Source organism: Hakea prostrata, chromosome 2, assembly GCF_041222555.1.
Source record: "Hakea prostrata isolate BN-2017 chromosome 2, UWA_Hpros_2, whole genome shotgun sequence".
NCBI lineage: Eukaryota > Viridiplantae > Streptophyta > Magnoliopsida > Proteales > Proteaceae > Hakea > Hakea prostrata.
In genome coordinates, this window is record NC_142601.1 from 21,298,972 (window position 1) to 21,326,949 (window position 27,978).

At 39.0% G+C, this 27,978-nt stretch overlaps 1 protein-coding gene, 3 non-coding genes and 1 pseudogene across 4 annotated transcripts; 4 read left to right on the plus strand and 1 right to left on the minus strand.

Annotated features, from left to right (window-relative positions):
- Positions 1-3,227: 3,227 nt before the first annotated feature.
- LOC149024029 (uncharacterized) lies at positions 3,228-4,031 on the plus strand. Its single transcript, XM_089143398.1, has 2 exons — positions 3,228-3,617; positions 3,813-4,031. Exons 1-2 carry the CDS (start codon positions 3,228-3,230, stop codon positions 4,029-4,031), a joined length of 609 nt encoding a protein of 202 aa, XP_088999524.1.
- A 952-nt stretch (positions 4,032-4,983) lies between these two features.
- On the plus strand, positions 4,984-5,255 carry LOC149024030 (signal recognition particle RNA; annotated as a pseudogene).
- Positions 5,256-9,886: 4,631 nt separating this feature from the next.
- LOC149024031 (signal recognition particle RNA) lies at positions 9,887-10,190 on the plus strand. The gene has a single exon (XR_016171977.1).
- Positions 10,191-14,648: 4,458 nt separating this feature from the next.
- LOC149024032 (signal recognition particle RNA) lies at positions 14,649-14,951 on the plus strand. The gene has a single exon (XR_016171962.1).
- A 7,125-nt stretch (positions 14,952-22,076) lies between these two features.
- Positions 22,077-22,381, minus strand: LOC149024033 (signal recognition particle RNA). Its single transcript, XR_016171970.1, has one exon.
- Between the last annotated feature and the right edge of the window lie 5,597 nt (positions 22,382-27,978).

The following is a 27,978-nucleotide window of genomic DNA, read 5'->3' on the forward strand; positions in this document are numbered from 1 at the left end:
CATCCACATATAAGAGACAATATCCTCTCGATGTCTCAATGTGAACAAAGAATGGTCCGCTTGGGGTTAGAGAATCCAAATTCATGTAATGTAGTGGAGAACTTAGCGAACCATTGTCTAGAGGCCTATTTGAGTCCATATAAAGACTTATGTAGGCGACACACTAGGTTCTCCCCTTTTCGATGATAACCTGGTGGGGGAACCATGTGAACCTCTTCATCAAGATCTCCTTGGAGGAACACATTGTGAACATCCATTTGGTGTAAAAGCCAGCCACGTGTAGTAGCAAGAGCAAGAAGGTTAAGTACAGTTACAAGTTTCACCACAAGGGCAAATGTATAAAATCCTCTAAAATCCTAACTCGATAACCCATCATTTTAGGTCTACAAACCCAAAGTGCAAGTAGAAGGCAACTTTGGGCCATCCGAGTTGAGACCGAAAGTTTGAAAATCAAACTTATGAACTTGGATGAACTAGAAGAAGACCCGGTCACCCTAATTGATTTCAAGAGGAAAAAGAAAGTCAATCCGAAAGGCATAAAAAAGAGATTTTGGCATGCACGAAAACCTATGTTAGAGGACTTCAATGCTAAGGCAAAGTATACAATTGATCTAGAAATGTTTAGAGGATCTTACACTTCGAAGCCCATAAAAAATGGTTTAGCATGTGAAAGATATAGTGCTGGTTGATTGGGGCAGATGATTTGGTTTGACCAACTGCCCCCTACCGAGAAAAGGGCAGTTTCGGGAATTTGAGTTTAAAAACTCTATTTTGTTGTTGTTCCCCATTATGTTTTCCAAACCTATTAAGTGATGAATCATGTTATCTTATCCATTTGAACCCAATTCATCCTCTTTGAGATGCCCGTAGGTGGGTCTCTGATAATCAAATTGGGGCTTTTTTATTGAGAACTAATTGGGATGTTTGGAAGATGTTTTTGGGACAATTCTACTATCTGATTAAAGTCCCAAACCATCCCCCCCCCCCCCAAAAAAAAAATAATAATAATAATAAATAAAGAGTTGATTTTGAAAAGAGCTCAAAATAGAGCAATTTGATCATCCAAAGGGCAGACAACCATGGGCGGTCGACCTGCCCTGGGAGGCTTGACTTCTCGCCCCCTATCCGAGAGTGCAGGTTGGATTCGTATGACACTTGTTTTGATTCCCAACTTAAACCTAACTTAGTCTTTATGTTTTTTAAGCTGCTTGTATCTTATTTATAGTCTTGAATTTGTGGATTTTTTGGACATTTGGAGATCATTCTTGTCATTGAAAGGTGAGGAACGCATTATCCTATATTGTGTATTTGACTTGATTCTAGTTTTTGTTATTACAAATGTCAAATATCTTCTTATGAATTGCGTGAGATTTTGAAAAAATAAAAGGTAATTTGACGTTTATGGTAGTAGAATATTATTTATATATATATATATATACACATTACTCCTGATGCCTATGCATCCACTTAGACTCACTAGGTGCATGGTCAATAAGTGTCTAAATGTATTGTTTAAATCTAATACCGAAACTGTACCAAACCGTTTTTGTGAATACCAAAAGCGTACAGTACCATTTAAATTCGGTAAGGTACGGTTTTGGTTTTCGGTATTCAAAGTTGGTACCATACTGAACCGTATCGAATTATCGAAACCGTACCAGTTGACACCCTTAAGTGTACTTAGAAGAAATATTATAATTTCATTACTAAGGGCCTTTTTTATGTCAACTCCCATTCTCATTTTTCTGACATTTTTCATTCTTTTAATTTGTTTGGTGTCTATTTTAAATTCTATTTTTTGTTTAAAGAATAGAAGGGGGGAAAAAAAAAACCAAAATCCTTGATAAACTTTTTTCTATTATGGATTATGGGTTCAAAAATCATTCTATTAATTTTTACACAAGTCACTTAAAATTCAAATGCAAATTGAGGGTATATTATTAAACATACATTCTTTTTATGAAAATCCTATTGTTTCTCCTTTTTATCACTCCCAAATCCTAAAATTTCATCCTCAATTTTTACTATCTTTTATTATCAAATTCTATTTGGACATACCAAAATTTTGTTTTATTCCATAATTTATTTTCGACAAAAGTTACCAGACAATTTTTCATTTTTTTACCAAAAATAAATTCTTATATAATTTCTTTTGGATAGACAAAATGGAGAATTTATACAAAAGAAAACTCTAATTCATGATGAAAATATTACTTGGCCATGGTACCATGGTATTTTTCCCTTCACATTGTAAGAGTTTTCTATGTTAAAAATGTATTGCATTATTTTATATTCATTTGTTTAGATGTGTTACTGTTATAATACATATTATTTTATATTTAGTTCTTGATATATATCTCCATTATTATATCTCCATTATTTAAATAGAAGCATGACAGTGACCGTTTTTCCCAACAAAATGCAAGCTCTTAAAATGAAAAATGCATATTTACACAAAAAAAGGGGACTAGATATGAATGAAGGGAAAGAATGAACACGATGGTCGACTATAAGGGAGTATGCAAAGTAATCTTTATACATTTTTCCTAAAATTACATACGTAATCTTTAAGTTTGTAAACTATTACGTTTACGCCTTCTAAAATTAGTTCCATTACATCTAAACCACTTACACTTCTTATATTTCACATTATATATCAAATGCACCTTTGCTGTTAGAATAATGAGTTTCAAATGATGAATCAGTATATTAATTTTTCAAATTTCCAAACTATCCTCTTTTAGCTTCAAGTCGTTTTTGAATTTCAAGGGAAAAGAACAACAGAAGAGGGAAGGGTGAAGAGGAACCATGGTTAAATACATCTTCATTTTTCAACTCATATGTAAAAAGATTTAGCAAGGATAAATATGTCTTTTTCTGTTTTCAATGGGATTAGGGACATGTAGACGTTTCTAATATAATAAATTTTAAAGATTATAAAATTATTCATTTGCAATTCCAGGGGTGTATAAATATTTTTATTTTTTTCTTTTCTTTTCTTTTTCATAAAAGATTGGACTACATTATCAAAACTTATTTGTAAGCTTTAAAGATAGATTTTAGATTTGGGGGTAATGTAATAGTACAAGTAATACCAAGATGGCAAGATTGTTCTTGCTTCACACTTCCCAAATCATCTACAGAGGAGAAAGGAATAATCCCTATACAAGAAACAACTCCTATTAACCATCTTCTTCTGTTCTCCACCAAACAATCCCAGTTGTATCATGGAGGATCCAAACATGCTTGCTGCTGACTGCATTGTCATCTCTTGTTGGTGCTTCTGTTTCATCCTTCAGATCATCTTTCTTCTGCTCAGACTTCCTTGCAAACTGGTGGTAATCTCAAAAAGATTTGCTTTAAAGACAATTGGAAAGAGAAAGAAAGGAGAGAAGACTCAGGGGAGAGATGGAGTTTCATACATATCTGAACTGTTAAGTGTCCAAGGAGATCTTTTGACAGTTAGGACAAGAGGGTTTCCTTTCAATTCCGATCAAAGTTGTGAGCTCACTCTTTCTGAAATTGAGAAGGTTCTAGGAGATTTGTGCCAACAAGGAGAGTTTACTTTCGGAAGCTTTTGGAGAAGTAATGAGGAATTCAGAAGTTCCTTAGCCAATGTAATTTAGGGAGAATCTGAAAACGTTTTACATTACCAATTTATTGAATTGAATAGTTCCTATCAAACTTTTCATAGTCTAGCAACTCAATCAGTTTCAAACCTATCCTGACCTCTTCTTGGTCTGATGTTATATAATGAATTGCCTCTCCAGTGTTTCTTAACCTATTCATTTGATCTCAAAATCTTGAATCAGTCAGTAGGAAGAGTCGAAGGAAGGGGGATGGAATTACGTAAAATTGGGAAGGAGGGTTTCCAAATTTTGAAGGTCACAATGTGTGAGGAGCTTTCACGGGAGGGAACAAACCCAAATCGTTCGTGGGATGTCGGCCGCATATACCAAAGATGGGTCCCACAACCCATGGAGGACCAGATTTGTCCTGAGTCTAGATTCTCTATCTTGATGGGTAGCTGATTGTGCTTCCCTTAGAGTCTTTCATCACACATTCAAGAGAAAGTCCATTTCTGAGCATTGATAAAGTGGAGCATACCTCGGAACATTATCTTGATATGGGTAAAGATTGAGTACAGACGAGTTGGGATCCTCTACCCCTTGAGGTAGAGAATTGTCCTTCTTTCATTCTTTTCCACCATAAGTTTAGAATGAGAGTTCACCTTTGATATCGGGCATAGTCAAGATTTAATATTGGGGGACTAGAAAATGAAACCACATGAAAAGGGGGTCAAGTGTTAGTATTTTAAACATGAAAAGTGGACCTCAAAGGTCTCTCAAGGGAAATTTTAAAAAATCAATTGCAGAAGGGGAGGGGGGCAAGTGTTAGTATTTTACACATGAAAAGAGAGCTAAAAGGGTCTTTCAAAAAAATTTCAAAAATCTGGAATTAAGAGCAAATATTGGTATTTCACATATAGAAACATGAACAAAATGGTCTACCTATAGACAAATGGCGAAGTCAAAAAGTTAAACTGAATTTAACAATAAAAATAGTAACTACTAAACCCAATAGAGAAAAGAATAAAGTACTCAAAAGTAAAGGAAGAAGATAAAACTGTATAAGAAAAAGAATATCAGAAACCTTTTTGATAAGTTCATGGGGGAAGTCTAAAGTCAAAGCATAAAAAACAAATCTAGAGAATCTTGAAGAGAAAAAATGGCAATTGTTTAGAAACAACTTTCAAGTCCAATTGACTTAAGAATAAAATATATTTTATTTTTTGGTCAAGAAGAATAAAATATTCATGTCCCAAGTGAGTCATTATAAAAAAGTAAAATATTCATGTTCCAATTTCCAAGGTCATCATTTAGAAGGTAATTTCTAATTCACATGCTTTGCTTTTTAGTCCCACATCGAAAAACTCACAAAATGTTTGCCTCTTTACAAATCTAAGCTCTACAATCATCAATTGCTGAGCTCAGTAAAGTGAGTTTATAACCAAGTGGGGCATTAAGGTGATTGAATGTTGTTTCAACTCTTGTTTGCCCACTCCAAGTTAGGAGTTGAACTTTGTAGTTTGGGTGAAGGCCTAGGCTTCATGGTTCCTAGAGTGGAGGGTAATGCGCCAGGCTGGCTTCACAGAGCAGTGAGAACCTCTCGCTCTTGATGGTGGAAGGATAACAAATCGACGTACCATCAGCCCAAGTGCCCCAAGAGATGGTCCCAATCAAACAATCACCTTTTTTGCATCTCTTCTTAATTCATTACATGTAGAAAAAGGTCACCCCTCCATTTGACCTAATACCTACTTTTTAGCTACAGATGTTGCAATGATTAATTCCACACCCTCACTAGCCCTATAACCATGGTTAATTCCATACATCTTCTAAAAGCTTCAAATCGACTAGCCCTATAACCATGGTTAATTCCATACATCTTCTAAAAGCTTCAAATCGACGCTTGCACCATCAAACATCGCAATTGTCATTGGTAAGATATCAAACCCCTCCTTTGCAACTGTTATTCCCAATATTAGGCTTGAAGGCTCTTTGTTGTCACGTTTTTCCTCGATAATGTTTCCACTGCATCAACGCTAATCATTGTCTTGATGCCTCCTTGGAATTTCTAAGCCTCCTGCAGAATCAATAGTGTTGTCGTTGCCAATGCTATTGTTGTGCTCTAACCTTACTGAGTGGGGAAAACCCCACTTTCATTAAAGCTATCCCTTGTTCCATGTCCATGCCTAATATGGAAACCCTCTTGCCTAAGTTAACACATACGACTAGCTCTTGTAATCCTTCCCTGCCTTCCATCCTAGGTCCCAGTCCTATATGCTCCACACTCATCCCTAGCTTGCGTACCTCTTTTGCAATAAACAATTTACTAACCTCCTCTACCCCCTACCTCCTTGCTTCATCCAGATCCTACCTCTATCCCTCCAAACCACTTACTTCACCACTTGATCTCCTCAATTGGTCCCCGCCACCAACACCCTCCCTCTAACTCAAGAATTATCCAACCTTCTCTCCCTAATGGGGCCCCCACCTTCACCCTGTTTGAGCCCATCCCTTAAACCTCACAACCACTTTCTTAGGCCTTATCACTAACTACCCACCCTCTCTTAATCCCCCTCCTTCCCTATCACCTTAGCCCACTCCCAGCCTCTAAGCCAATGCCAAACTTTGTCTCAACCTAAACCAAACCCCGACTATCATAGGTATGATTCCCCCGCCAAACTTTGTCTCAACCTAAACCAAACCCCGACTATCATAGGTATGATTCCCCCTTAAGTGGGCCTAAATCCTTACTCCCTTTCCCCACTTCACCTAAGCCCTTTCTAATTCCTCCCACCCAAGCCCATATTTCTCCCCAAACATCTAGCCCACCCTACTCGTTCCTACTTTCCCCTTCCCTTAGCCATTCTCTTCTTCCCCTTCATTTACTGTTTTTGACCCTTCAAACTAGGGATCACCAATTTTTTCTTAAGAGCCTAGATAACCCCATCATGTCTCATCCACCAGTCTTCTTTGATTGTGGGAAAACTATCTTTAAGTAATATGGACCTCTCCCCATTCTGTGACAAGGACATCCTTGGAGGCTTCTGTTGTCACACCCCACCTAGCGGTATCGGTTTTGCCTGATAACCCGTGGGTGCGATCTGTCACAGGATCCAAGATTTTATCATCAATAATAAATGCAAGTAATAATAATCATAAGCAAGAACAAGTTCAAATAATTAATTAAAAAGGATTACAGGAGTCCAAATACTCTACAGGAATGAATCGAAAAGAAGAATGAAAGAAATCAAGTTCCAAAATTTATCGAGTTCAGCGGAAGCAATAAATATACTAAAGTAGTTTTATTCTAGTAACTCGCTCCTAGGCTATAGCCTTTGCTTCAGTTTTAACAATATAGGGAGTTCTTCAGCTTTGCTCCAAAGACTTCTCAAATTGCTGAGCGATCTGTCTCCTTCTGTCGTCAATGGGTGCTATAAGCTCACTCCATCCATCCGTAGCAAGTTTCATGACATACATCTCCCTCTCCCACTGACGGTACCACATTCTCTTCATAGGAGTTGCTCTAGTCATACAGAACCTCTCCTGATTCAATAAACCCATATGTATAATATAATATAATGTAACATACAAAAAAAAGGAATGAGTTCGAATGAACTCAGTAAGGAAAACACTTCTCACACACATATTGACAATAGATCAAAGTAAGCATATATGTAATGAATGTTATTTGCCATATATGTAATGAATGTTATGCAAATATATGAATGCATCTAGAATCTAACTATGCAAGTCTCTACATGGTTGACATGCTTTAAGATATAACACCAGCCCTTCTCTGGGTAGGTCTAGTCACTCTGATCCATCACAGATTGGTTACCTCTTTTAGGATCCCGAGTAAAGGGGTTCAGTCCTCGTAAATCAACCATGGATGGGGGTTTAGGTCAACAATCTCTTACCATGACCATTGGCATAAGTACTGGCGCATGTCGGAGTTTCTAATTCAATGCAAGGTCATACGGTAACATACTACATGTAGTCCATATACTTCCCCTATGGCACCAACCAACTCTATTCAGTATTTTTCCCTACTTAGGAATGAGAACTCTCATGAATGGGCTACCGCTGTTGGACTCCATTCCTTAACCCTATGGTCATCCACATATTGTTGAAGTGGATGCTCTCATGACCCCTCACGACTTCCGACCGCTCCTTGGATATCTATAAGCCCAAACCCTAACATATGCAACTCTACCAATGCATGATCAACAGTGGACTATTGAATCTCCACATGGACTGGTTACCACTGTAGGATGAAACAGAGTCACATTACGTATTATCACAGGTCATTCGGCTTCAATTCCCCTACCAAAATAGTAGTAGCATGTAAGGGTACCTAGCCATGCAATCTAGACTCCCTAGATATGTCATCCAATAATTATAGTAGTGCTGGGCATCAGTAAGCATGTGTCCCATACCACAACCCTCTGATATCCCAAGCAATGGATACCCTTCCATCATAATTACATCACTTCATCAACCATTATAGCATAACCATTAATCCTATATCACAAAGTAATAAACTTCACATAACATCATTTGCAACATACATTCAACTACTAATTAATGAAATATACAACTACAACAAGTTATAAGAGCAATGATACATGTAAGAATTAAATAGTTCATTATAAAACATATCATTGCATATATATATAAGAATGTGTCCTTACCTGTAAATATGTAAAAGCTTACTAAAATGCAAGTAGACCTCACCCACAACAATTCCAGAGAACCTCAGCGATCATTTAAATATAGAGTTGCAAAAATATATATATATAAGACATGAGTCAAATCAGAGCAAAGACCAACTTCACAAAGCTACTGTGACCCAGCATGTCGCTTGGGGCAGTTGGCTAGGTCAAGCGACCGCCCCTATTCCAGACTACTTCTAAGTCTGAAATTTCGACTTTTGATCTCTTAATTTTAATCCAATTTCGGGAAGATTTAAATCTGAATTTCGTCCTTAAGGAGCCTACAACACAAGCACGAAACAAGACCCTAAAATTCTAATGATTCAATATTCAAATCATCTCCTTCAATTAAATCTATCCTTAATTTGAATGCAAGAATCCATTTTTTAATAGGATCTAATCAAAATCAATGATGGGGAATAGAATCAACACAAAACTAACCATCAAGCCAAGGGGAAGTAGATCCACACCATTCAAAGGGATGAGGAAAGAATATAGAGAGTGTGGGATCACTTACCTCCGCTTGACTTGCAAATCTGACAAAGGCTTGGATCTTCTTCACAAACTATGCTTCTCTTACCTTCCAGCACGTGTTCTCTGCCTCCTAACTGTCCATAACAAAAATCCCGAATAGAATAATGCGTAAAAATGTCGGGGTTTGCTATATATAGGACTGGGGGAATATTAGGGTAAAAATCCCGCAAGCAGACCTAGCGGTTGCTTGGGGCGGTTGATTGGTCAATCAACCGCCTTAAGCAACCACCCCCTAGTACTTTTTAGGACTTGGGTGCTTTGCTCAAAGGGTTGATCCCCAACTCAAACCTAACCCTATACAACATGTGGGGAGTTGTTACTTTGGTTTCGGACATCTTCAAACACACCCTGAATCTGATTCGTGATCCACTTTCCCAAGAAGGCAGGTTCTTCATTAGCAGAATCCATATCCATGGACTCAGGGTATGGATAATGGACTTCAATCCGGATACTCCACAAGTTATTATTGCTGGACTTTCGGGTTATCGGACCTGCAATACGGATCCTAGGTTAGAATTATGAGGGTTGTTACATCTGTGATTGAAACCCCTACCTTTTCGTATGTCTTGGACCACGATGGTTACAGGAGAATGAATTGTATTACCAAGTGGCATTTAAGCTATGGATATTTTCTTGTGATTTCAAATCTCTAAAAAAGAAGAAGAAAAAGAAGGGAGAGAAAAACTAAGATTATTTTACCCAGTTTTACAATTTTCCTTTAGTTCAAAGTATACACTCTCTATGATGGTTGCAAGAGAAACTTATTGCCTTTTGTTGAGCATGTATTTTCTTTGTTTTAGCGGGCTTCCCTTCTCTCTCCCCCCCCCCCCTCTTTTTCCCTTTTTTGGGTCAATGATTCATTTATTCATCAAGAGAGAATAAAATATTTATGTATGAGAGTCATGATTTAGAAGGTAATTTTAAAGATAAAATAATCATCTTCCATGCTTTACTCTTCAGTCCACGTTTTAAAAAGTAATTCTAATTCCTATGCCTTTATCTTTAGTCCTACATCATAAAACTTTCAAAATGTTTGCCTCTTCATAGATCTAAGCTTTACAACCATCAATTGCAGAGCTTTATAACATGAGATTGTAACCAAGCGGGGCTTCAAAGTGATTGAACATTGTCTCAACCCTTGTTATGTCGAGTTTGAAGGTCCTAAAATTGGTTTGTTTGGTCCAAATCGGGAGTTGAGCTATGTGGCTTGAGCGAAAGCATAAATTTCGTGGTTCCTAAAGTTGAGGGTAAGGCGTCAGGATTGGTTTCAGAAAGCAGCGAGAACCTCCCGCTCTTGACGGTGGAAGGATAACAAGACAATATACCTTCAACCCACAGTACCCCAAGAGATGATCTCAACTAAACGATCACCTTTTTATACTCATCAATGAACCCATGTTATAGAAGAGGATGAATCATGTGAAATCCAAGGAAGGTTTTGCCAGATATGTGTATTAGAAGTTTGGACATGTGGGATGGAGGGCAATGCGTCAGGCTGGTTTCACAGAGCAGCGAGAACCTCCCACTCTTGATGGAGGAAGGATAACAAGCCAATGCACCTTCAATCCGTAGTACCCCAAGAGATGATCCTAATTGAACGATCACCTTTTTAAACTCATCAATGGGCCCATGTTATAGAAGAGGATGAATCATGTGAAATTCTAGAAGGGTTTCCCTAGATACGTGTATGAGGAGTTTGGACATGTAGGATGGAGGGTAATGGGTCAGGTTGGTTTCACAGAGTAGTGAGAACCTCCCGCTCTTGACAGTGGATGGATAACAAGCTAATGCACCTTCAATCCGTAGTACCCCAAAAGATGATCCCAATTGAACAATGAACTTTTTAAACTCATCAATGGGCCCATGTTATAGAAGAGGATGAATCATGTGAAATTTCAGAAGGGATTCCCTAGATACGTGTATGAGGAGTTTGGACATGTATGATGGAGGGTGATGGGTCAGGCTGGTTTCACAGAGTAGTGAGAACCTCCCGCTCTTGACAGTGGAAGGATAACAAGCTAATGCACCTTCAATCCATAGTACCCCAAAAGATGATCCCAATTGAACAATCACCTTTTTAAACTTATCAATGGGCCAATGTTATAGAAGAGGATGAATCATGTGAAATTCCATAAGGGTTTCCCTAGATACTTGTATGAGGAGTTTGGACATGTGGGATGGAGGGTAATGCGTTAGGCTGGTTTCATAGAGCAGTGAGAACCTCCCGCTCTTGACGGTGGAAGGATAACAAACCACTGTATCTTCAACCCATAGTACCCAAGAGATGATCCCAATTAAGCAATCACCTTTTTAAACTCATCAATGGGCCCATGTTAGAGAAGAGAATGAATCATGTGAAATTCCAGGAGGGCGTGTATGAGGAATTTGGACATGTGGCACGGATCTAAACCATTCATTGGATGTTGGCTCCATGTACCAGTTTTTAGTGCCACAACCTTCTATTTTTAATTGAGAGTTGAAGTGTTTTTGACTTGGCAGAGTCATAAGAAAAAGAAGGATTTTATTCAAAGGATTGCTAGGTCGATAATGACCGGCGCCTCTTAATGAAGAGGTTGAAGTCACAAGTTTGATGCTCCTAGTAGTATATGTGTTAATGACTAAAATGGTCATTCTATAGCTCCCGGTCTGAACCAGCAGTTGAGCGATCCAACCAGGTTCAGTACTTAGTGAAGTTCGACCAGGCGGTTCATGGTAGGACCGACAAGAGTGATAAATAGCATCCACCTAACAGGGTGAGGTAACCTCACAAGGATAGAGTCCTACCAACCAACGACCACAGAGGAGTTCTAGTTAGGTAAGAGAACTCTCCTAAAGAGTTATCTCCTATGGCAACTCTCATTAGAGTCATATTCCCAATATAACTCTATTACCATACTCTATATAAACACCTCAGGTAAACACTATGAGGTAGGTATTCATACTTTGTGTGATCAATTACTTGAGTTCTCCATTGAATAGTTGAGATCATATTATTGGTACTGACTTGTTCGTCGGAGACGTACCTCGACCCCCCAAGGTCAAGCTCGTATCTTGCAGGTTCATGACAGGGAAGGACGAGCGAGATTCCGTATCAACAATATGTAATAGTCCGCACCCCTTAATATAGAACTAACAATTTCCAAAAAATAAAAAAAGGGAGAAGAAGGATTTTAAAATTTAGAGCAAATTTATGCCATTCCTCTCTACTTCAACTCTATTGACTAAAATTCCCTTACTCAAACTTTCACATCTGGTTCCCCCAATAAACTAAACTCTCACCTCTTCTTCTCCCTTGATATGTTTAACTATCCAAGTTAACCCTATATTTTCCTAATCCAACTGTTTTTTGTACTTTCAACTTCAATCGGTTCATATTATCTAGTTCAAATTTACTACTTGTGCCGCCAAACTATCATCATCTTCTTAATACTAAAATCAACTTCTTAAAAAGAGGAACCAGAAAAAGGAAGAAAAAAAGAGAGGCTGAAATCAATTTATACTTACTACTCTCAAGATATTAATAATGGGGAACTTCAAGAATTAAACATTAGAAGCAGCATATATTGAGATAATTTTTCCTATGAAATTTCTAATTAATCTCATGTTGTTATTGAACTTGTTCACGCAAGCTGGACTATTTATATAAATCAAGAAACTATATCTTGCTTGTAATGTTCTTTCCTTAAGTAGCCCATATCAATGTCTTAAAAGTTGTAGGCTTAGTTTTTTATTTCAGTTTTTTCTTTTTATAAGAAAATTTTATTTTATTTTACTTTGATGGAAGTTGATTTCAGCATTTTAGAAGCTGTAGGATACTTGGCCGCCTCTCTATTTGCCTTCTCCATCTCCACCCCCACCCCTGTTTTGCTGCCTTACCTCCCTCTCTCCCTCTCTCCCGTGACCGGTTTAGAGAGGAAGAAAAAACAAATAGAAAACAAAAAAAAGAAAAAAGAAACTCTCAGTTTCCCACTCTATTCGGCTCTCTCTTTCTCTGATTTCTCTTTTTCTCCAATCGGTGGGACACCCCTGTCTGCTCTTTCCGCCTCTCTGTTTGCCTTGTCCATCTCCACCCCCACCCCTGTTCTACTCCCTCACCTCCCTCTCTCCCGTGAACGGTTTAGAGAAGGACAAAAAAAAAAAAAAAGTTCAGGTAGATGCGAAATCTAGTAGTGCATTCCGCAACTTTGAAGGTTTTATGCCAGAGCTGGAAGTATCTCCCATGGATCTGGAAGCTTTGCTACTGCGAGAGTTTCGTGTTGCTGGTCTCCGCCGGTGGGTCTTGGCCATGGCTGTTGTTTACGGCCTTGAGGCATGTTATCTCTCCGCCATTGTGGAGTGTGTTTCCGCCCTTGTGGCGTGTCTATACCACAAACGTGTCGCCTCTTTGGGCGTTTGTGATGGAGGATATGTATGTTGTGTTCCTTGTGCGTAATTGTTGTTGTGGTTGTTACAACCACTTTTCTAAGGGCATGTTTGGTTATTTGAGTTTGAAGATTTCAAAAATCTAGAGATTTCAAATCCATAGATTTCAAATCTATGGAGTCATGGTTCATAAAATTAACTGTTTGGTTAGCTTGAATTTTTTTGAATGAAATTTGTAGTTTCATCCTAGAAAAACATTTATGGAGTCATGGTTCAAATGTTTAATGCTTTTATAGTAGGGATGAAATCTCTGGATTTCACCTCATACCCATAAATCTAGAGATTCGCGTTTTTAGTGTAAAAAGGTGAATCTCTAGATTTCATAAATCCAAAGATTCACACAACCAAATAGATATAAATCTCCCATTTGTGAATCTAGAAATTTGAAATCTCTGGATTCATGTAACCAAACAGTCCCTAAGGGATTGGGCTCGACCCATTCCTTAGCCTGGATGACCTTGTCTATTGCATGTATGACATTTGGTCACTTTCAATTCCCTGGTTCGGATCGAACCTTGTGTTTTCATGCATTTATCTTTTGTATTTCTTTCTTTTCTTTGTTGTGTCTGTATTTTCCTTCCAGTTCATGAATGAAGCTTTTCAATTTCATACAAAAAAAAAGGGTAAATATCACTTACCTCCCCTCTTAGCTAGACAAATAGCACTTACACCCCCTCTTAGTTGGATAATCACTTACATCCCCTCTTACCTGGCAAATATATCAAACACCTTCCCTCTGTTAACTTTCTCGGTTAAGTTTAACTTTTATCGTTAAATTATTATTATTATTATTTTTTAATAAAAAAAGAGGGTAAGTTGGGCTTTTAATAATTAAAGATAATTTGGGTTTTAACTATATCATTTTGGTTCTTAACAATGATTTTAATTGAGGGTAATTTAGTATTTTAACTGCTAGGGTAATTTGTTATTAAAAAAAAAACAAAAAACTTTCACCAGAGTTCATGGCAAAGTCAAAAAGGAAAAAAGAATTTTAACAATCATGAATTGGAAAAATAGTAACTACTAAATCCAATAGAGAAAATAATAAAACACTCAAAAGACAAGGAAGAAGATAAAACTGGATAAGAAAAAGGAGATCAGAAACCTTTTTGATAAGTTCATGGGGAAGTCTAGAAGTAAAAGCATAAAAAACAAATCTAGAGAATCGTGAACAGAAAAAATGGCTATTGTTTAGAAATAACTTTCAAGTCCAATCGAGTTAAGAATAAAATATTCATGTCCCGATTGAGTCATTATAAAAAAGTAAAATATTCATGTTCCAATTTCCAATTTCCAAGGTCATCATTTAGAAGGTAATTTCTAATTCACATGCTTTGCTTTTTAGTCCCACATCGAAAAACTCACAAAATGTTTGCCTCTCTATCAAATCTAAGCTGTACAATCATCAATTGCCGAGCTCAGTAATGTGAGCTTGTAACCAAGTGGGGCATTAAGGTGATTGAATGTTGGTTCAACTCTTGTTGGGTTGGGTTGATAGGTGCAACAACCGGTTTGCCCCTCTCCAAGTTAGGAGTTGAACTTTGTAGTTTGGGTGAAGGCCTAAGCTTCATGGTTCCTAGAGTGGAGGGTAATGCGCCAGGCTGGCTTCACAGAGCAGCGAGAACCTCTCGCTCTTGATGGTGGAAGGATAACAAATCGACGTACTATCAGCCCAGGTGCCCCAAGAGATGGTCCCAATCAAACAATCACCTTTTTTGCATCTCTTCTTAATTCATGCATGACATGTAGAAAAAGGCCGCCCCTCCATTTGACCTGATACCTGCTTTATAGCTACAGATGTTGCAATGATTAATTCCACACCCTCACTAGCCCTATAACCATGGTTAATTCCATACATCTTCTAAAAGTTTCAAATCGACGCTTGCACCATCAAACATCGCAATTGTCATTGGTAAGATATCAAACCCCTCCTTTGCAACTGTTATTCCCAATATTAGGCTTGAAGGCTCTTTGTTGTCTTGTTTTTCCTTGATAATGTTGCCACTACATCAACGCCAATCATTGTCTTGATGCCTCCCTAGAATTTCTAACCCTCCTGCAAAATCAATAGTGTTGTCGTCGCCAATGCTATTGTTGTGCTCTTGCCTTACTGAGTGGGGAAAACCCCTCTTTCATTAAAGCTATCCCTTGTTCCTCCTCCATGCCTAATATGGAAACCCTACTGCCTAAGTTAACACATACGACTAGCTCTTGTAATCCTTCCCTACCTTCCATCCTAAGTGCTAGTCCTATATGCTCAACCCTCCCTAACTTGCGTACCTCTTTTGCGATAAACAATTTACTAACCTCCTCTACCCCCTACCTCCTTGCTTCATCCAGATCCTACCTCTATCCCTCCAAACCACTTACTTCACCACTCGATCTCCTCAATTGGTCCCCGCCACCAACACCCCCCCCCCTAAATGAAGAATTATCCAACCTTCTCTCCCTAATGGGGCCCCCACCTTCACCCTGTTTGAGCCCATCCCTTAAACCTCACAACCACTTTCTTAGGCCTTATCACTAACTACCCACCCTCTCTTAATCCCCCTCCTTTGCTATCACCTTAGCCCACTCCCAGCCTCTAACCCAATGCCAAACTTTGTCTCAACCTAAACCAAACCCCGACTATCATCGGTATGATTCCCTCTTAAGTGGGCCTAAATCCTCACTCCCTTTTCCCACTTCACCTAAGCCCTTTCTAATCCCTCCAACCCAAGCACATATTTCTCCCCAAACATCTAGCCCACCCTTACTCATTCCTACCTTCCCCCTTCCTCAGCCATTCTCTTCTTCCCCTTCATCTACTGTTTTCGACCCTTCAAACTAGGGATCACCAATTTTTCTTAAGAGCCTAGATAACCCCATCATGTCTCATCCACCTGTCTCCTCTAATTGTGGGAAACCTATCTTTTAGTAATATGGACCTCTCCCCATTGTGCGACAAGGACATCCTTGGAGGCTTTTGTTGTCACACCCCACTTACCGGTATCGGTTCCGCCCGGCAACCCGTGGGTGTGATCAGTCACAGGATCCACGATTTTATCATCAATAATAAATGCAAGTAATAATAATCATAAGAAGGAACAAGTTCGAATAATTAATTAAAAAGGATTACAAGAGTCCAAATACTCCAAAGGAATGAATCAAAAAGAAGAATGAAAGAAATCAAGTTCCAAAATTTATTGAGCTCAGCTGAAGCAATATATAAACTAAAGCAGTTTTATTCCAGTAACTCGCTCCTGGGCTATAGCCTTTGCTTCAGTTTTAACAATATAGGGAGTTCTCCAGCTTTTCTCCAAAGACTTCTCAAAATGTTGAGCGACCTGTCTCCTTTTGTCGTCAATGGGTGCTATAAGCGCACTCCATCCATCCGCAAGAAGTTTTATGACATACATCTCCCTCTCCCACTGACGGTACCACATTCTCTTCATAGAAGTTGCTCTAGTCATACGGAACCTCTCTTGATTCGGTAAACCCATCTGTATAATATAATATAATGTAACATACAAAAAAAAGGAATGAGTTCCGACGAACTCAGTAAGGAAAACACTTCTCATATACATATCGACAACAGATCAAAGTAAGCATATATGTAATGAATGTTATTTGCCATATACGTAATGAATGTTATGCAAATATATGAATGCATCTAGTGTAAAATCCGGCCTTATCCTAACCTTGACTTGGCCCGGATTTTGTACTGTTGTAGGTACGAAGACCCGAAGTGGAGGTAGAAGAGACTTGTGGGCCCTCTTAATTGAAGATTCGATGCTTGATCCAGAGCCTATGGACATTGACAATGATGCCCCTTGCTTGAGCACATTGTCAGTGTTTAGTGAAAATCTGCGCATCAAAGAAGATTGAATTAGTTGATGCACCTATTGAACCCCCGTGCTCAATCCGAAGGTATTTCTTGAAACTAGACTTGTTGATTGACTTGTAGGAGAAAACCCAACTCAATTTGGATTAGTCTGGCCTTCCAAATACCTGTTGTAAGGTTGCTGTCAGCCTTGGTCGATTGCTTGGTCGACGACCAGTCGACCAGCAGTTATGAAATTTGAAAATTTATAAAATTGCTTACCATTTTGACCTTACCTTTTTGGAACTCGTGAATCAAGGTCTACCCCAATCATTGGCACTCCAGAGAACGAGGAGTGACACTCTCTTGACCCTTTCTTAGTGTTTGTGAAGATCCTTGACTCCTATCATTGGTTTTCCATTTCAATCATCAACTCAAGGTATGATTCCTCTTATTCTTCTTCTAATCTACTCAATCTTCTATAAATTTATGATCTTTGGACCATGGTTGAAGTGCTGCAACCTTGCAAACACTTGGCCATGAGCTTCCTCATTCATTTCCATCAATCTCAATTCATTCTTGCTATGATTATGTTCACCTACATTACAATCCCATGATTCCTTTCATTTCAACCTATTCTTTAGTTCAATTTGAAGTGTAGATGTATGCTAGATTGAATTACTATTGATTCATGATCCTAATTTAATCTTGTCATCCCCTTAATTGATTCCCCATCAATTCTTACTATTGCAAGCAATTCCAATTCAATGTGTGATGTTTAGCATATAAAACATAGGGTTTCAATTTGGGTATTCACAATTGGACCGTTGGATTGTGATAATTTTTGGTGGGTAGTGTCCCCATATTTCCTTAATCATGCCCTTCAAGTTTCATGCCAATCGGAGCATCGGAAGATCAGTTTCGGACCAAATCCCCAATTATGCCCGTTACTGAAAGAGAAAACGCGCGTGTTTAGAGGCCTTGGCAGCCTAGGCATCCCGGTCTTGTGGATCGCACCGAGTGTCAGTTTGTGAGGCCTTCACCATATCCCACTCCTGCCTTCCAGCCTAGTTGTGTGGGTCAGAGTTCCAATGCTACTCATGTGGGTCCTCGTGGCCAACCTAGTGAAGCTCGACCTACGGGATTTGTGCAACCTTCTCGGCCTGGTATGGTTCACCCTCGGCCTGCTTTTCAGAGACCCCCTTTGGCAGACACTTTTGTTGGACAGAGAGACCTTGTGTGCTTCCTTTGCAAGCAGCCCGAACATTTTTCTCGCTTGTGTCCGAAGAAGTCTACCTTGCCTGGTGTATCTGCTCCTATCATGAGAGGCGCTCCAGCTCCTGTTCCCGCCCCTCCCCCTCCTTCTGCCAGAGTATTTAGCATCTCTGGTACTGAGTAGGACCCTTGCCATGAAGTTGTAATAGGTACATTGTTAGTCGCTTCTTTTCCAGCAATTGTGTTGTTTGATACGGGTGCATCTCATTCATTCATTTCATCTACTTTTGCTATGAAGACTAACCTAGCACCCAGATGTTTATCTAGTTGTTTGTCAATTTGTACCCCTGATGGGTTTGCTGTTAAACTAGATAAAGTGTTAGAGGAATGTCTTGTTTTTGTTTGCAGTTTGAACTTGAAGGCAAATCTGGTGTTGTTTGATATGAGGGATTTCGACGTCATCTTGGGAATTGATTGGTTGACATCCTACAACGCTGTGATCTTGTGCTCTTCGAAGAAGATTCAGTTTCGATTGGAAGGGAATTCAGTTTCGAGTTCCAAGGCCAGAAGGGAAGAGTGAGCAAGAAGACTTTGACTGCGTTGATGCAAGTCCACACTTTGGTGGAAGATGCTTCACCTGGAAGCAAGGTCAAAGAAGGGAAGAGACTTGAAGATGTAAGGGTTGCTTGTAACTTTGTTGATGTGTTCCCAGACGATCTATCAGGACTACCCCCTGATAGAGAGGTTGAGTTTTCCATAGACTTGACTCCTGGAGCATCTCCGGTGTCTAAGGCTCCATATAGGATGGCGCCTACCGAGCTAGAGGAGTTGCAAACACAGCTGAATGAACTCCTGGATAGAGGATTTGTGCAGCCAAGTGTATCGCCCTGGGGAGCTCCGGTCTTGTTCGTTAAGAAGAAATACGGTAGTATGCGTCTGTACATTGACTACCGGGAGTTGAACAAGTTGACGATCAAGAATAGATACCCGCTGCCCCATATTGATGACCTGTTTGATTAGTTGAAAGGCGCGGCTGTGTTCTCAAAGATTGACTTGAGGTCTAGGTATCATCAGTTGAAAGTGAAGTCAAGTGATATCTTAAAGACAGCGTTCAGAACAAGGTATGTACATTATGAATTAAAGTTATGCCTTTTGGCTTGACCAATGCTCCTGCAGTGTTCATGGACCTCATGAACCGAGTATTTCATGATGTGCTCGATAAGTTTGTAATCGTTTTCATCGATGACATCTTGATTTACTCAAAGAACAAAGAAGAGCATGTGAAGCACCTGAACTTCACATTGCAAATGTTGAGAGAAAAGAAACTCTATGCTAAGTTTAGCAAAATCTTCAATTAATGAGCAATCTTACCCAATAACTTCATAATTTAAATTGTTTCCATAAATTATTTCATGTATAAACTCTTCCCTAACCACATTTGGCATGTTGACTATTGAGGCCTAAATCACTAGAATATAATTGGTAAGATTGGTCATTAATTGAAGATTTTGCTATAAAATGTCTTCCTAATTTGAATTATTTTCAGAAATTATTCTATGAAGATTCTCCTCCCTAATCACATTTAGCACATTACCTTTTGAGTCTTGAATCATTGGGACAAAATTGGTAAGATTGTCCATTGATCCTAAAGATTTTGTTGTAGAATCGCAAGAGAAATCGCCTAAAAATTGCAAGAAATCGCTAAGAATCCCAACAAATCGGCAAAGTTATCGATGTTTTGCTAATATATCGCGATATATCACGAAAATCAACGAGAAATAGCAAGATATCGCCGAAAAATCAGCTATATCTCGCTAGGTCAAGTTTCGGTTCTGGTTTCAGTTCGCCATGAACCAAAACCGCCAAATTTCGGCAATTTAACTTACCTTGCTTACAAAAAAGAACCAATGAAATATCTAGGCCTACCCCGGAAATTGGCGGCTCCAAGACCAAAACCTTCTCATATTTAATGGAGTGAGTTCAATCTAAGATGGAGAGTTGGAAATTCAAGTTATTATCCTTAGCAGGAAAAGAAACATTGCTGAAATCTGTGGCCTTCGCTTTACCTCAATTCATGGGCTCTCATTTTAAAATCCCCTCAACAATGCACAGAAATGAGGAAAAGTTCAACATCTTTCTTTTTGGGAGAAGATGAAGGTAAATCCAAGATACACTAGGTATCTTGGGATAGATTGTGCCTATCCAAAGAGCGGGGTGATCTTGGATTTAGGGACTCAAAAAGGCAGAATTTAGCACTCCTAACAAAGGTGGCACACTGATTATGGCAACACCCTGAAAGTTTATGGGCTAAGTTTACAAAGGCAATCTATTTTCCACATACAAAATTTCTTGAATCCTCTCTTGGATAGCAGCCATCATGGGCATGGAGAAGCATTTGCAAAGGGAAAAAAAATACTAGAGGAGAATATAATTTGGAAGGTGGAGAATGGTGATAAAGTACACATATGATTTGATAAATGGGTGCCAAGCCTCCCGAAGGGCAAAATTCAACATCCACTGCCAAGTAACTGCGATTTAAATTGGGTATTGATTTAATAGACCCAGAAAACAGAAGATGGTGTGAAGATATGCTTATTGCTTTCCTTCATCCCATGGATGCGGAAGGAATAAGAAGTATAAACCTCAGCCACTAGTAAAGAAGAAAGTGTGGAAAGGTATATGGAGCATACGTACCCTTCATGTAATTAGGCTCTTTTTGTGGAGAGCTTGTGCTGATGGACTACCTACTGCGGTTAACTTACATCAGAGGAAGGTACTAGTGGAAGCTGCATGTTGTAGAGGGTGTAACAAGGATGAAGATTTTACCCATCTATTGCTAGATTGTTCTTTTGCAAGTGTGGTGTGGTTCGCTAGCACTTTAAACCATGTTCCTCCAACAAATCCAACTCTTCAATTTGACAAATGGTTAGAGAATCTTCAAACTGCAGCACCTAGGGGGAAGGAAGAGCAACAACGTTTCTACAGATTATGTGCTTTCATATGTTGGTTCATATGGATTGCACGTAATAATCAAACTTTTGGAAATCATACTTGGTCACCAATTAAAGTAGCCGAAAAGGCACATGCAGCCCATCAAGAGTTCTAGAAAGCCCAGAAGCCCATTCAACACATTGAAGGACCACTTGATGGAACCACCATGACTACACCCTTTCCTCTTCACACAGCAGGTGCCTACTCAGTTGGGAGAAACCACCATGAGGATATTTTAAAATCAATATTGATGCAACACACAACAAGGATAAAACTTTAATGGGTTTGGTCCTGGTCATAAGGGACCATGAAGGGAGGATTCTCACAGCAGTATCTGAAAGAGCCCCATGGACACTCTACGTCTATATGGCTTGGTTGAAGACTTGGACAAAGTTTTTGTCGAGTTAGACTACAAGGAAGTGGTTGACCTTGTTCAACATCCGACGCGACCAAGACCCACAGTTTTGGAACCAATTATTGCTGATATCCTCTATTTGCAATCCAAAATTTCCTTTTGTAAGTTCTGTTTTATTCCTAAGGATGTCAACTGACTACCTAGCCTGGAGAGCCAATCGCTTATGGGGGTGAATGTATGGCCCATTTTCACTCCCTAGTTGGCTAATCTTGTTTCGCCTTCCTCGGCTTTGCCCTTTGAATAAAGTTATAATCTTTCTACCCACAAAAAAAAAGAAAAAAATGTCAAATGGAGGGGCGGCCTCTTTCTACATGTCAAAAATAAGAGGAGATGAAGAGACTTGACATGGATTCAAGTTTTGATCCATTTGATGGAAGAAATATAAATGACTTGTATATCATTGTTGTTGAGTATAAAAAGGTGATTGTCCGATTGGGACCATCCTCTTGGGGCATCATGGGTTGAAGGTACATCGATTTGTTATCCTTCCACCGTTAAGAGCGAGAGGTTTTCGCTGCTCTGTGAGCCAGCCTTGGCGCATTACCCTCCACTTTAGGAACCCTGAAGCCTAAGCCTTCACCCAAGCTACAAAGCTCAACTCCCAACTTAGACCGGGTAGACCGGTTGTTGCACCTACCAACCCAGCCCAACAAGAGTTGAACCAACATTCAATCACCTTGATGCCCCACTTGGTTACAAGCTCACGCTATTGAGTTCGAGCAATTGATAATTAAAATGTAGAGCTTAATTTGTAAAGAGGCAAACATTTTGGGAGTTTTTCGATGTGGGACTAAAAAGCAAAGCATGTGAATTAGAAATTACCTTTGAAATTGGAACATGAATATTTACTTCTTTTTAGTGACTCGGAATATTAATATTTTATTCTTTACTCAATTGGACTTGAAACATTTTTTCCGTTCACTATTCTCTATTTTTTTTTTGGAGGTCTAATTCCTCTCCTCCCGCCGTTGTTTGCCCTTTCTCTTTTCTGTCTCTGAGGGCGGCCGCGAGGCCGGGCCCTGCAAAGAACATTGTCTGTTAATTATTCTCTAGATTTTCTCTGTGCTTCATTTCTCGCAAGAATCCCATATCCTCTAGATTTTCTTGTGCTTTTACTTTAGACTTCCCCATGGACTTATCAAAAATGTTTCTTATCCTCTTCCTTTTCTTTTGAATATTTTATTCTTTTCTCTATTGGATTTAGTAGTTACTATTTTCCAATTCATGATTGTTAAAGTTCTTTTTTCCCTTTTGACTTCGCCATGGACTCTTGAGAAGGGTTTTTTTTTTTTGTTTTTCAATAAAAATATACTTTGTGTTTTAGATACAATATAGCTTATAATTTTTTTTTCCCATACCTCTTCCTCACACATTTTGGAGAGATTCACCTATGAGGTTTTTTAGTTCATGCTATCAATGCTCAGACCGGAGTGGAGCTATCCTAGGCCAAGGCAGCCATGGCCCGCCTCTCCCCCAATTTTTGAAATTTGCCTATAGAGACCCTTTTGTTCCTCTTCCTATATGTGAAATACCAATATTTGCTCTTAATGCCCAATTTTTTAAATTTCCTTAGAGAGACCCCTCTAGCCCTCTTTTCATGTGTGAAATACTAACACTTGCCCCCCCCCCCTTCTGCCCTTGATTTTTTTAAATCTCCCTTAAGAGACCTTTCTTGCCCACTTTTCATGTGTAAAATACAAACACTTGACCCTCTTTTCATGTGGTTTCATTATCTAGCATCCCAGTATTATATCTTGACTCCGCCCCAATATCAAAGGTGAACTCTCCCTCTAAATGTGTGCTGGAGAAGAATGAAGGACAATTCTCCACATCGAGGGGTAGATGATCCCAACTCGTCTGTACTCAATCTTTACCCATATCAAGATAATGTTGCAAGGTATGGTCCACTTTATAATCCTTGGCAAATACCTCTAGAAGGGTTGATGGAGCTGGCAATGTTGCCATTGACTAGGAGTTTATAAGATACAGATGAAATACTACTAATAACCATAGAGACCTAGTGAGAACCAAAACCAAATTTTAGTAATATGGCTAAAAATATAAGACCATTCTAACCTGTCATAAGCCTTCTTCACATCCAATTTGAGTCCCAGAAATTTCTTCTTGCCTTTCTTGTGCTTTTTGATGTAGTGAAAGAGCTCATGCACCATAAAGATGTTATCTGATATCAATATTGAAGGTATGAAGGCTGACTGAGTTGGGTTGATAATATCAAGGAGCAATGCTTGAAGTCGACCTATAATGATCTTGGAAACCACCTTAACTGCAAATGCACGCAAACTAATTGGACGGAATTTGTCAGCCGAATCTGGGTGAGGAATTTTGGTAGTAAATAGATACAAGATGTTTTCAATTTTGGATCCATGTACCTTGAAACAAAATACTCATGAATGAAATTTGTTAGATCAACATCAATACAGTTCCAAACTACTCCATTTGACCTGATACCTACTTTTTAGCTACAGATGTTGCAATGATTAATTCCACATCCTCCCTAGCCCTATAACCATGGTTAATTCCATACATCTTCTAAAAGCTTCAAATCGACGCTTGCACCATCAAACATCGCAATTGTCATTGGTAAGATATCAAACCCCTCCTTTGCAACTGTTATTCTCAATATTAGGCTTGAAGGCTCCTTATTGTCACATTTTTCCTCAAGAATGTTGTTGCCACTGCATCAACACCAACCACTGTCTTGATGCCTCCCTAGAATTTCAAACCCTCCTGCAAAATCAAGTGTTGTGGTCGTCAATGCTATTGTTGTGCTCCAGCCTCAATGAGTGGGGAAAACCCCTCTTTCATTAAAGCTATCTCTATTCCTCCTCGATGCCTAATATGGAAACCCTCTTGCATAAGTTAACACGTACGACTAGCTTTTGTAACCCTTCCTTGCCTTCCATCCTAGGTTCCAGTCCTATATGCTCACCCCTCCCTAGCTTGCGTACCTCTTTTGCGATAAACAGTTTACTAACCTACTCTACCCCCTACCTCCTTGCTTCATCCAGATCCTACCTCTATCCCTCCAAACCACTTACTTTGCCACTCGATCTCCTCAATTGGTCCCCACCACCAACCCCCCCCCCCCTAACTCGAGAATTATCCAGCCCTCTCTCCCTAATGGGGCCTCCTCCTTCACCCCGCTTGAGCCCATCCCTTAAACCTCACAACCACTTCCCTAGGCCTTATCACTAACTACCCACCCTCTCTTAAAACCCCTCCTTCCTTGTCTCCCAAATCCACTCCCAGCCTCTAATCCAATGCCAAACTTTGTCTCAACCTAAACCAAACCCTAACTATTATAAGTATGATTCCCTCTTAAGTGGGCCCAATCCTCACTCCCTTTTCCCACTTCACTTAAGCCCTTTCTAATCCCTTCAACGCAAGCCCATATTTCTCCTCAGACATCTGACCCTTCCTACCCCTTTCTACCTTCCACCTCCCTCAACTATTCTACCTTCATCTATTGTTTTTGACCTTTCGAACTAAGGATCACCAATTTTTCTTAAGAGCCCAGGTAACCCCATCATGTAACAACCCCCATAATTCTAACTCGTAATCCGTATTGCAGGTCCAATAACCCATAGGTCATAGTCGAAATAAGTTGTGGAGTATCTGGATTCTCTTGATGAAGAACCTTCCTTACTGGGAAGTTGGATCCCTAGTAGAAGTCAGGAGGTGTTTGAAGATGTCGTAATGAAGGTAAGACCTCCCCCATGTGTTGTTTAGGGTTAGGTTGAGGTTCGGAATCAACCCTTTGAGCAAAGCACCCGTGTACTGCAAAATACTAGGGGGCGGTTGCTTAAGGTGGTTGATTGGGCCAATCAACCGCCCCAAGTGACCATCATGGGCTGCTTGAGGGATTTTGCCCTAGTTTGCCCCCTATCCTCTATAAATAGCAAACCTCGCCCTATTAATTCATTATTATATTTGGGATTGCGATTTTGGATGGTTAGGAGGCAGAGGATACGTGATGGAAGGTGAGGAAAGCGTGGATTGCGATCTGGATCTTTTTCCCTCCTCTGTTTGCAAATCTGGTTGAGGTAAGTGAATCACCTTCACTCCATTCTCTTCCTTTATCTTTGGAATGATGTAGATTCATCTCCTTTATGTTGGGGTAACCTAGTTGTGATTAGTTCTATTCCCTAATCAATGTGTTTGAGAAGATCCTATTCGAAAACAAATCCCTGCATTCGAATAAAGGATGAACCTAATCAAGGGAGTTGATTTGGGTTATAGATCTGTGTTAATTTTAAGTTACTGATTTGCACCTTTGTTATAGACTGATTAAGATTGAAATTCAAATTAAGATCATCCCAAAACCGGATTGTAATTGGATAATCAAAAGTTTGAATTTTGGAGTTGGAAAACTGTCTATAACAGGGGCAGTCGCTTGACCCAAGCAACCGGCTGGGTCATAGTGTCTATTTGAGAATTGTGTTGGCTTTGATTTGACTCATGACTCTTGTGTATTCTTGTAACCCTATGTTTAGGTGTTCTCTAAATCTACTGAAGGTCTTGTAACTGTGGTTTGGTTGCAATAAGCTTTTACTTAATTACAGGTAAGGACACACTATCTTGTTTATATGCAATGGCATGTATATGATGAATCAGTTGTTTCCAATATTATTCATTAATCATGTACCTTACTGTAGTTGCATAATTCATTTTAGGCTAATTTTCATCTAGACCCCCTGAAGTTTGGTCCGGGTCACTTTTAGTCCAATTTAAGTTTCTTTTTGTATATGGCTCCCCTATGGTTTCAAGAAATGATTAAATAAGGACAAACTTAATAGAAACTGTTAGGTTAATAAATTTTGTGACGGAAATACCCTTGTGTCCCTTGGATTTTTTTTTTAATTTAGTTTTAATCTACTAAAATAGATATTATAAAATAAATAAATAATAAATAATCATTGGATTCACCGTCGACGAGGAAGATTTGAGAGTGAGCCACCGTCTCCAGCACAGCCATCAGCACCGCTGCCACCTCAGTCTCCCTCACAGTGATCAAACCCAAAAAATGTTATATTCTTGTATACAAGATATACAAAAAATGTCAACCTAAAATGAAATGTACAAAAAAAATGTATTTACAATCAATTAAGAAGGTGTAGAATCAATCAATTAGCTAGCTAACATAAATGATATTTTTACCATCAATTAATTAGCTAGCAGATTGGAAGGAACAAATAAGGTAGATTACTTTTGACTATCAATCAATTGGCTACTAGATTGGAGAGGGCAAATAAGGTAGATTAGTGACTGAGTTGTCATGCGAAGAGATGGTCTTAAAGACCATTTTTTATTGTCATCAAATGAAGATGGTAATACAAGATCTTTGTGCAAAAAAAAAACATGTAATAAGAGGTAGAGGAAGGTAAGAAGGAAACAAAGATTTGCATATTTCAATTTGTCTCTAGTCTTCATGTGAAAGAAGAGGAGAGGAAGGAAAGAAGGAAAAGTATTGTCTATAGATTTATAATTGGATGGTGATAATTCTATCCGAAAGGGGGGGGGGGGGTTTTTTTTGGGGGGGGGGGTTTGGGGGGGGGGGTTGGGGGGGGAATTTCACCATCCATCACTCGATGGTGATAATTCTATCCAAATTTCACCTCCATCACGCATTCAGGAGCAAGGCTCACCTTTGAATATTGACAAGATAGATTCCCCTAAATTAGCAACTAATTTTACTTCTCATAATTTAAAATGTCACAAGATCCTAACCCATATAGTTGTTGTTCAATCTAGACTATTGTCGTGGGATTTTTGTCTGTGTATATTCCTTCTAGCTTTACAAAATGAAGGACTAAATGTTCTCTGCAGTTCTCTATAATTTAGGTTTACTTCTATATGATAAAATCTGAAATACAATTAATGTTGAGTTCTCGTGTATCTTGAGAGACTCTATTCATTGTAATCTTCCAATGGTATAGGTAAATTAAATATTAAACAAAGTAATGTTATAATGCATCTGAAAAGTGCCATCTCATCTCATCTCATCTCTATTGTGATATTTTGAAATTACATTCTAACAAGAACGATTGAATTGGACATCTAACAGCTGACAATTTCATATGAACAATAGTCAGCTTGAGCTAAAAAAATTATGTAATTAATGGAACCCAAAAGAAACCCTAATTCGGACTGGACTCAAGTCCCTAGTGAAAGAACTTACTACTATTTGGTTCAAAAAACTCAACTATGTTAGTGGGGTGTTAGTTGTTTGTTGAAGCAAAGAGATGAAGTTATCCATTTATGCAAAGAGAGAGAGAGAGAGAGAGAGAGAGAGAGAGA

Coding starts and splice junctions, on each gene's coding strand:
- LOC149024029 (XM_089143398.1), top strand. CDS start 3,228: ATGGAGGATCCAAACATGCTTGCTGCTGACTGCATTGTCATCTCTTGT. Junction 3,618..3,812: donor TCAGAAGTTCCTTAGCCAAT/GTAATTTAGGGA, acceptor ATCTTGAATCAG/TCAGTAGGAAGAGTCGAAGG.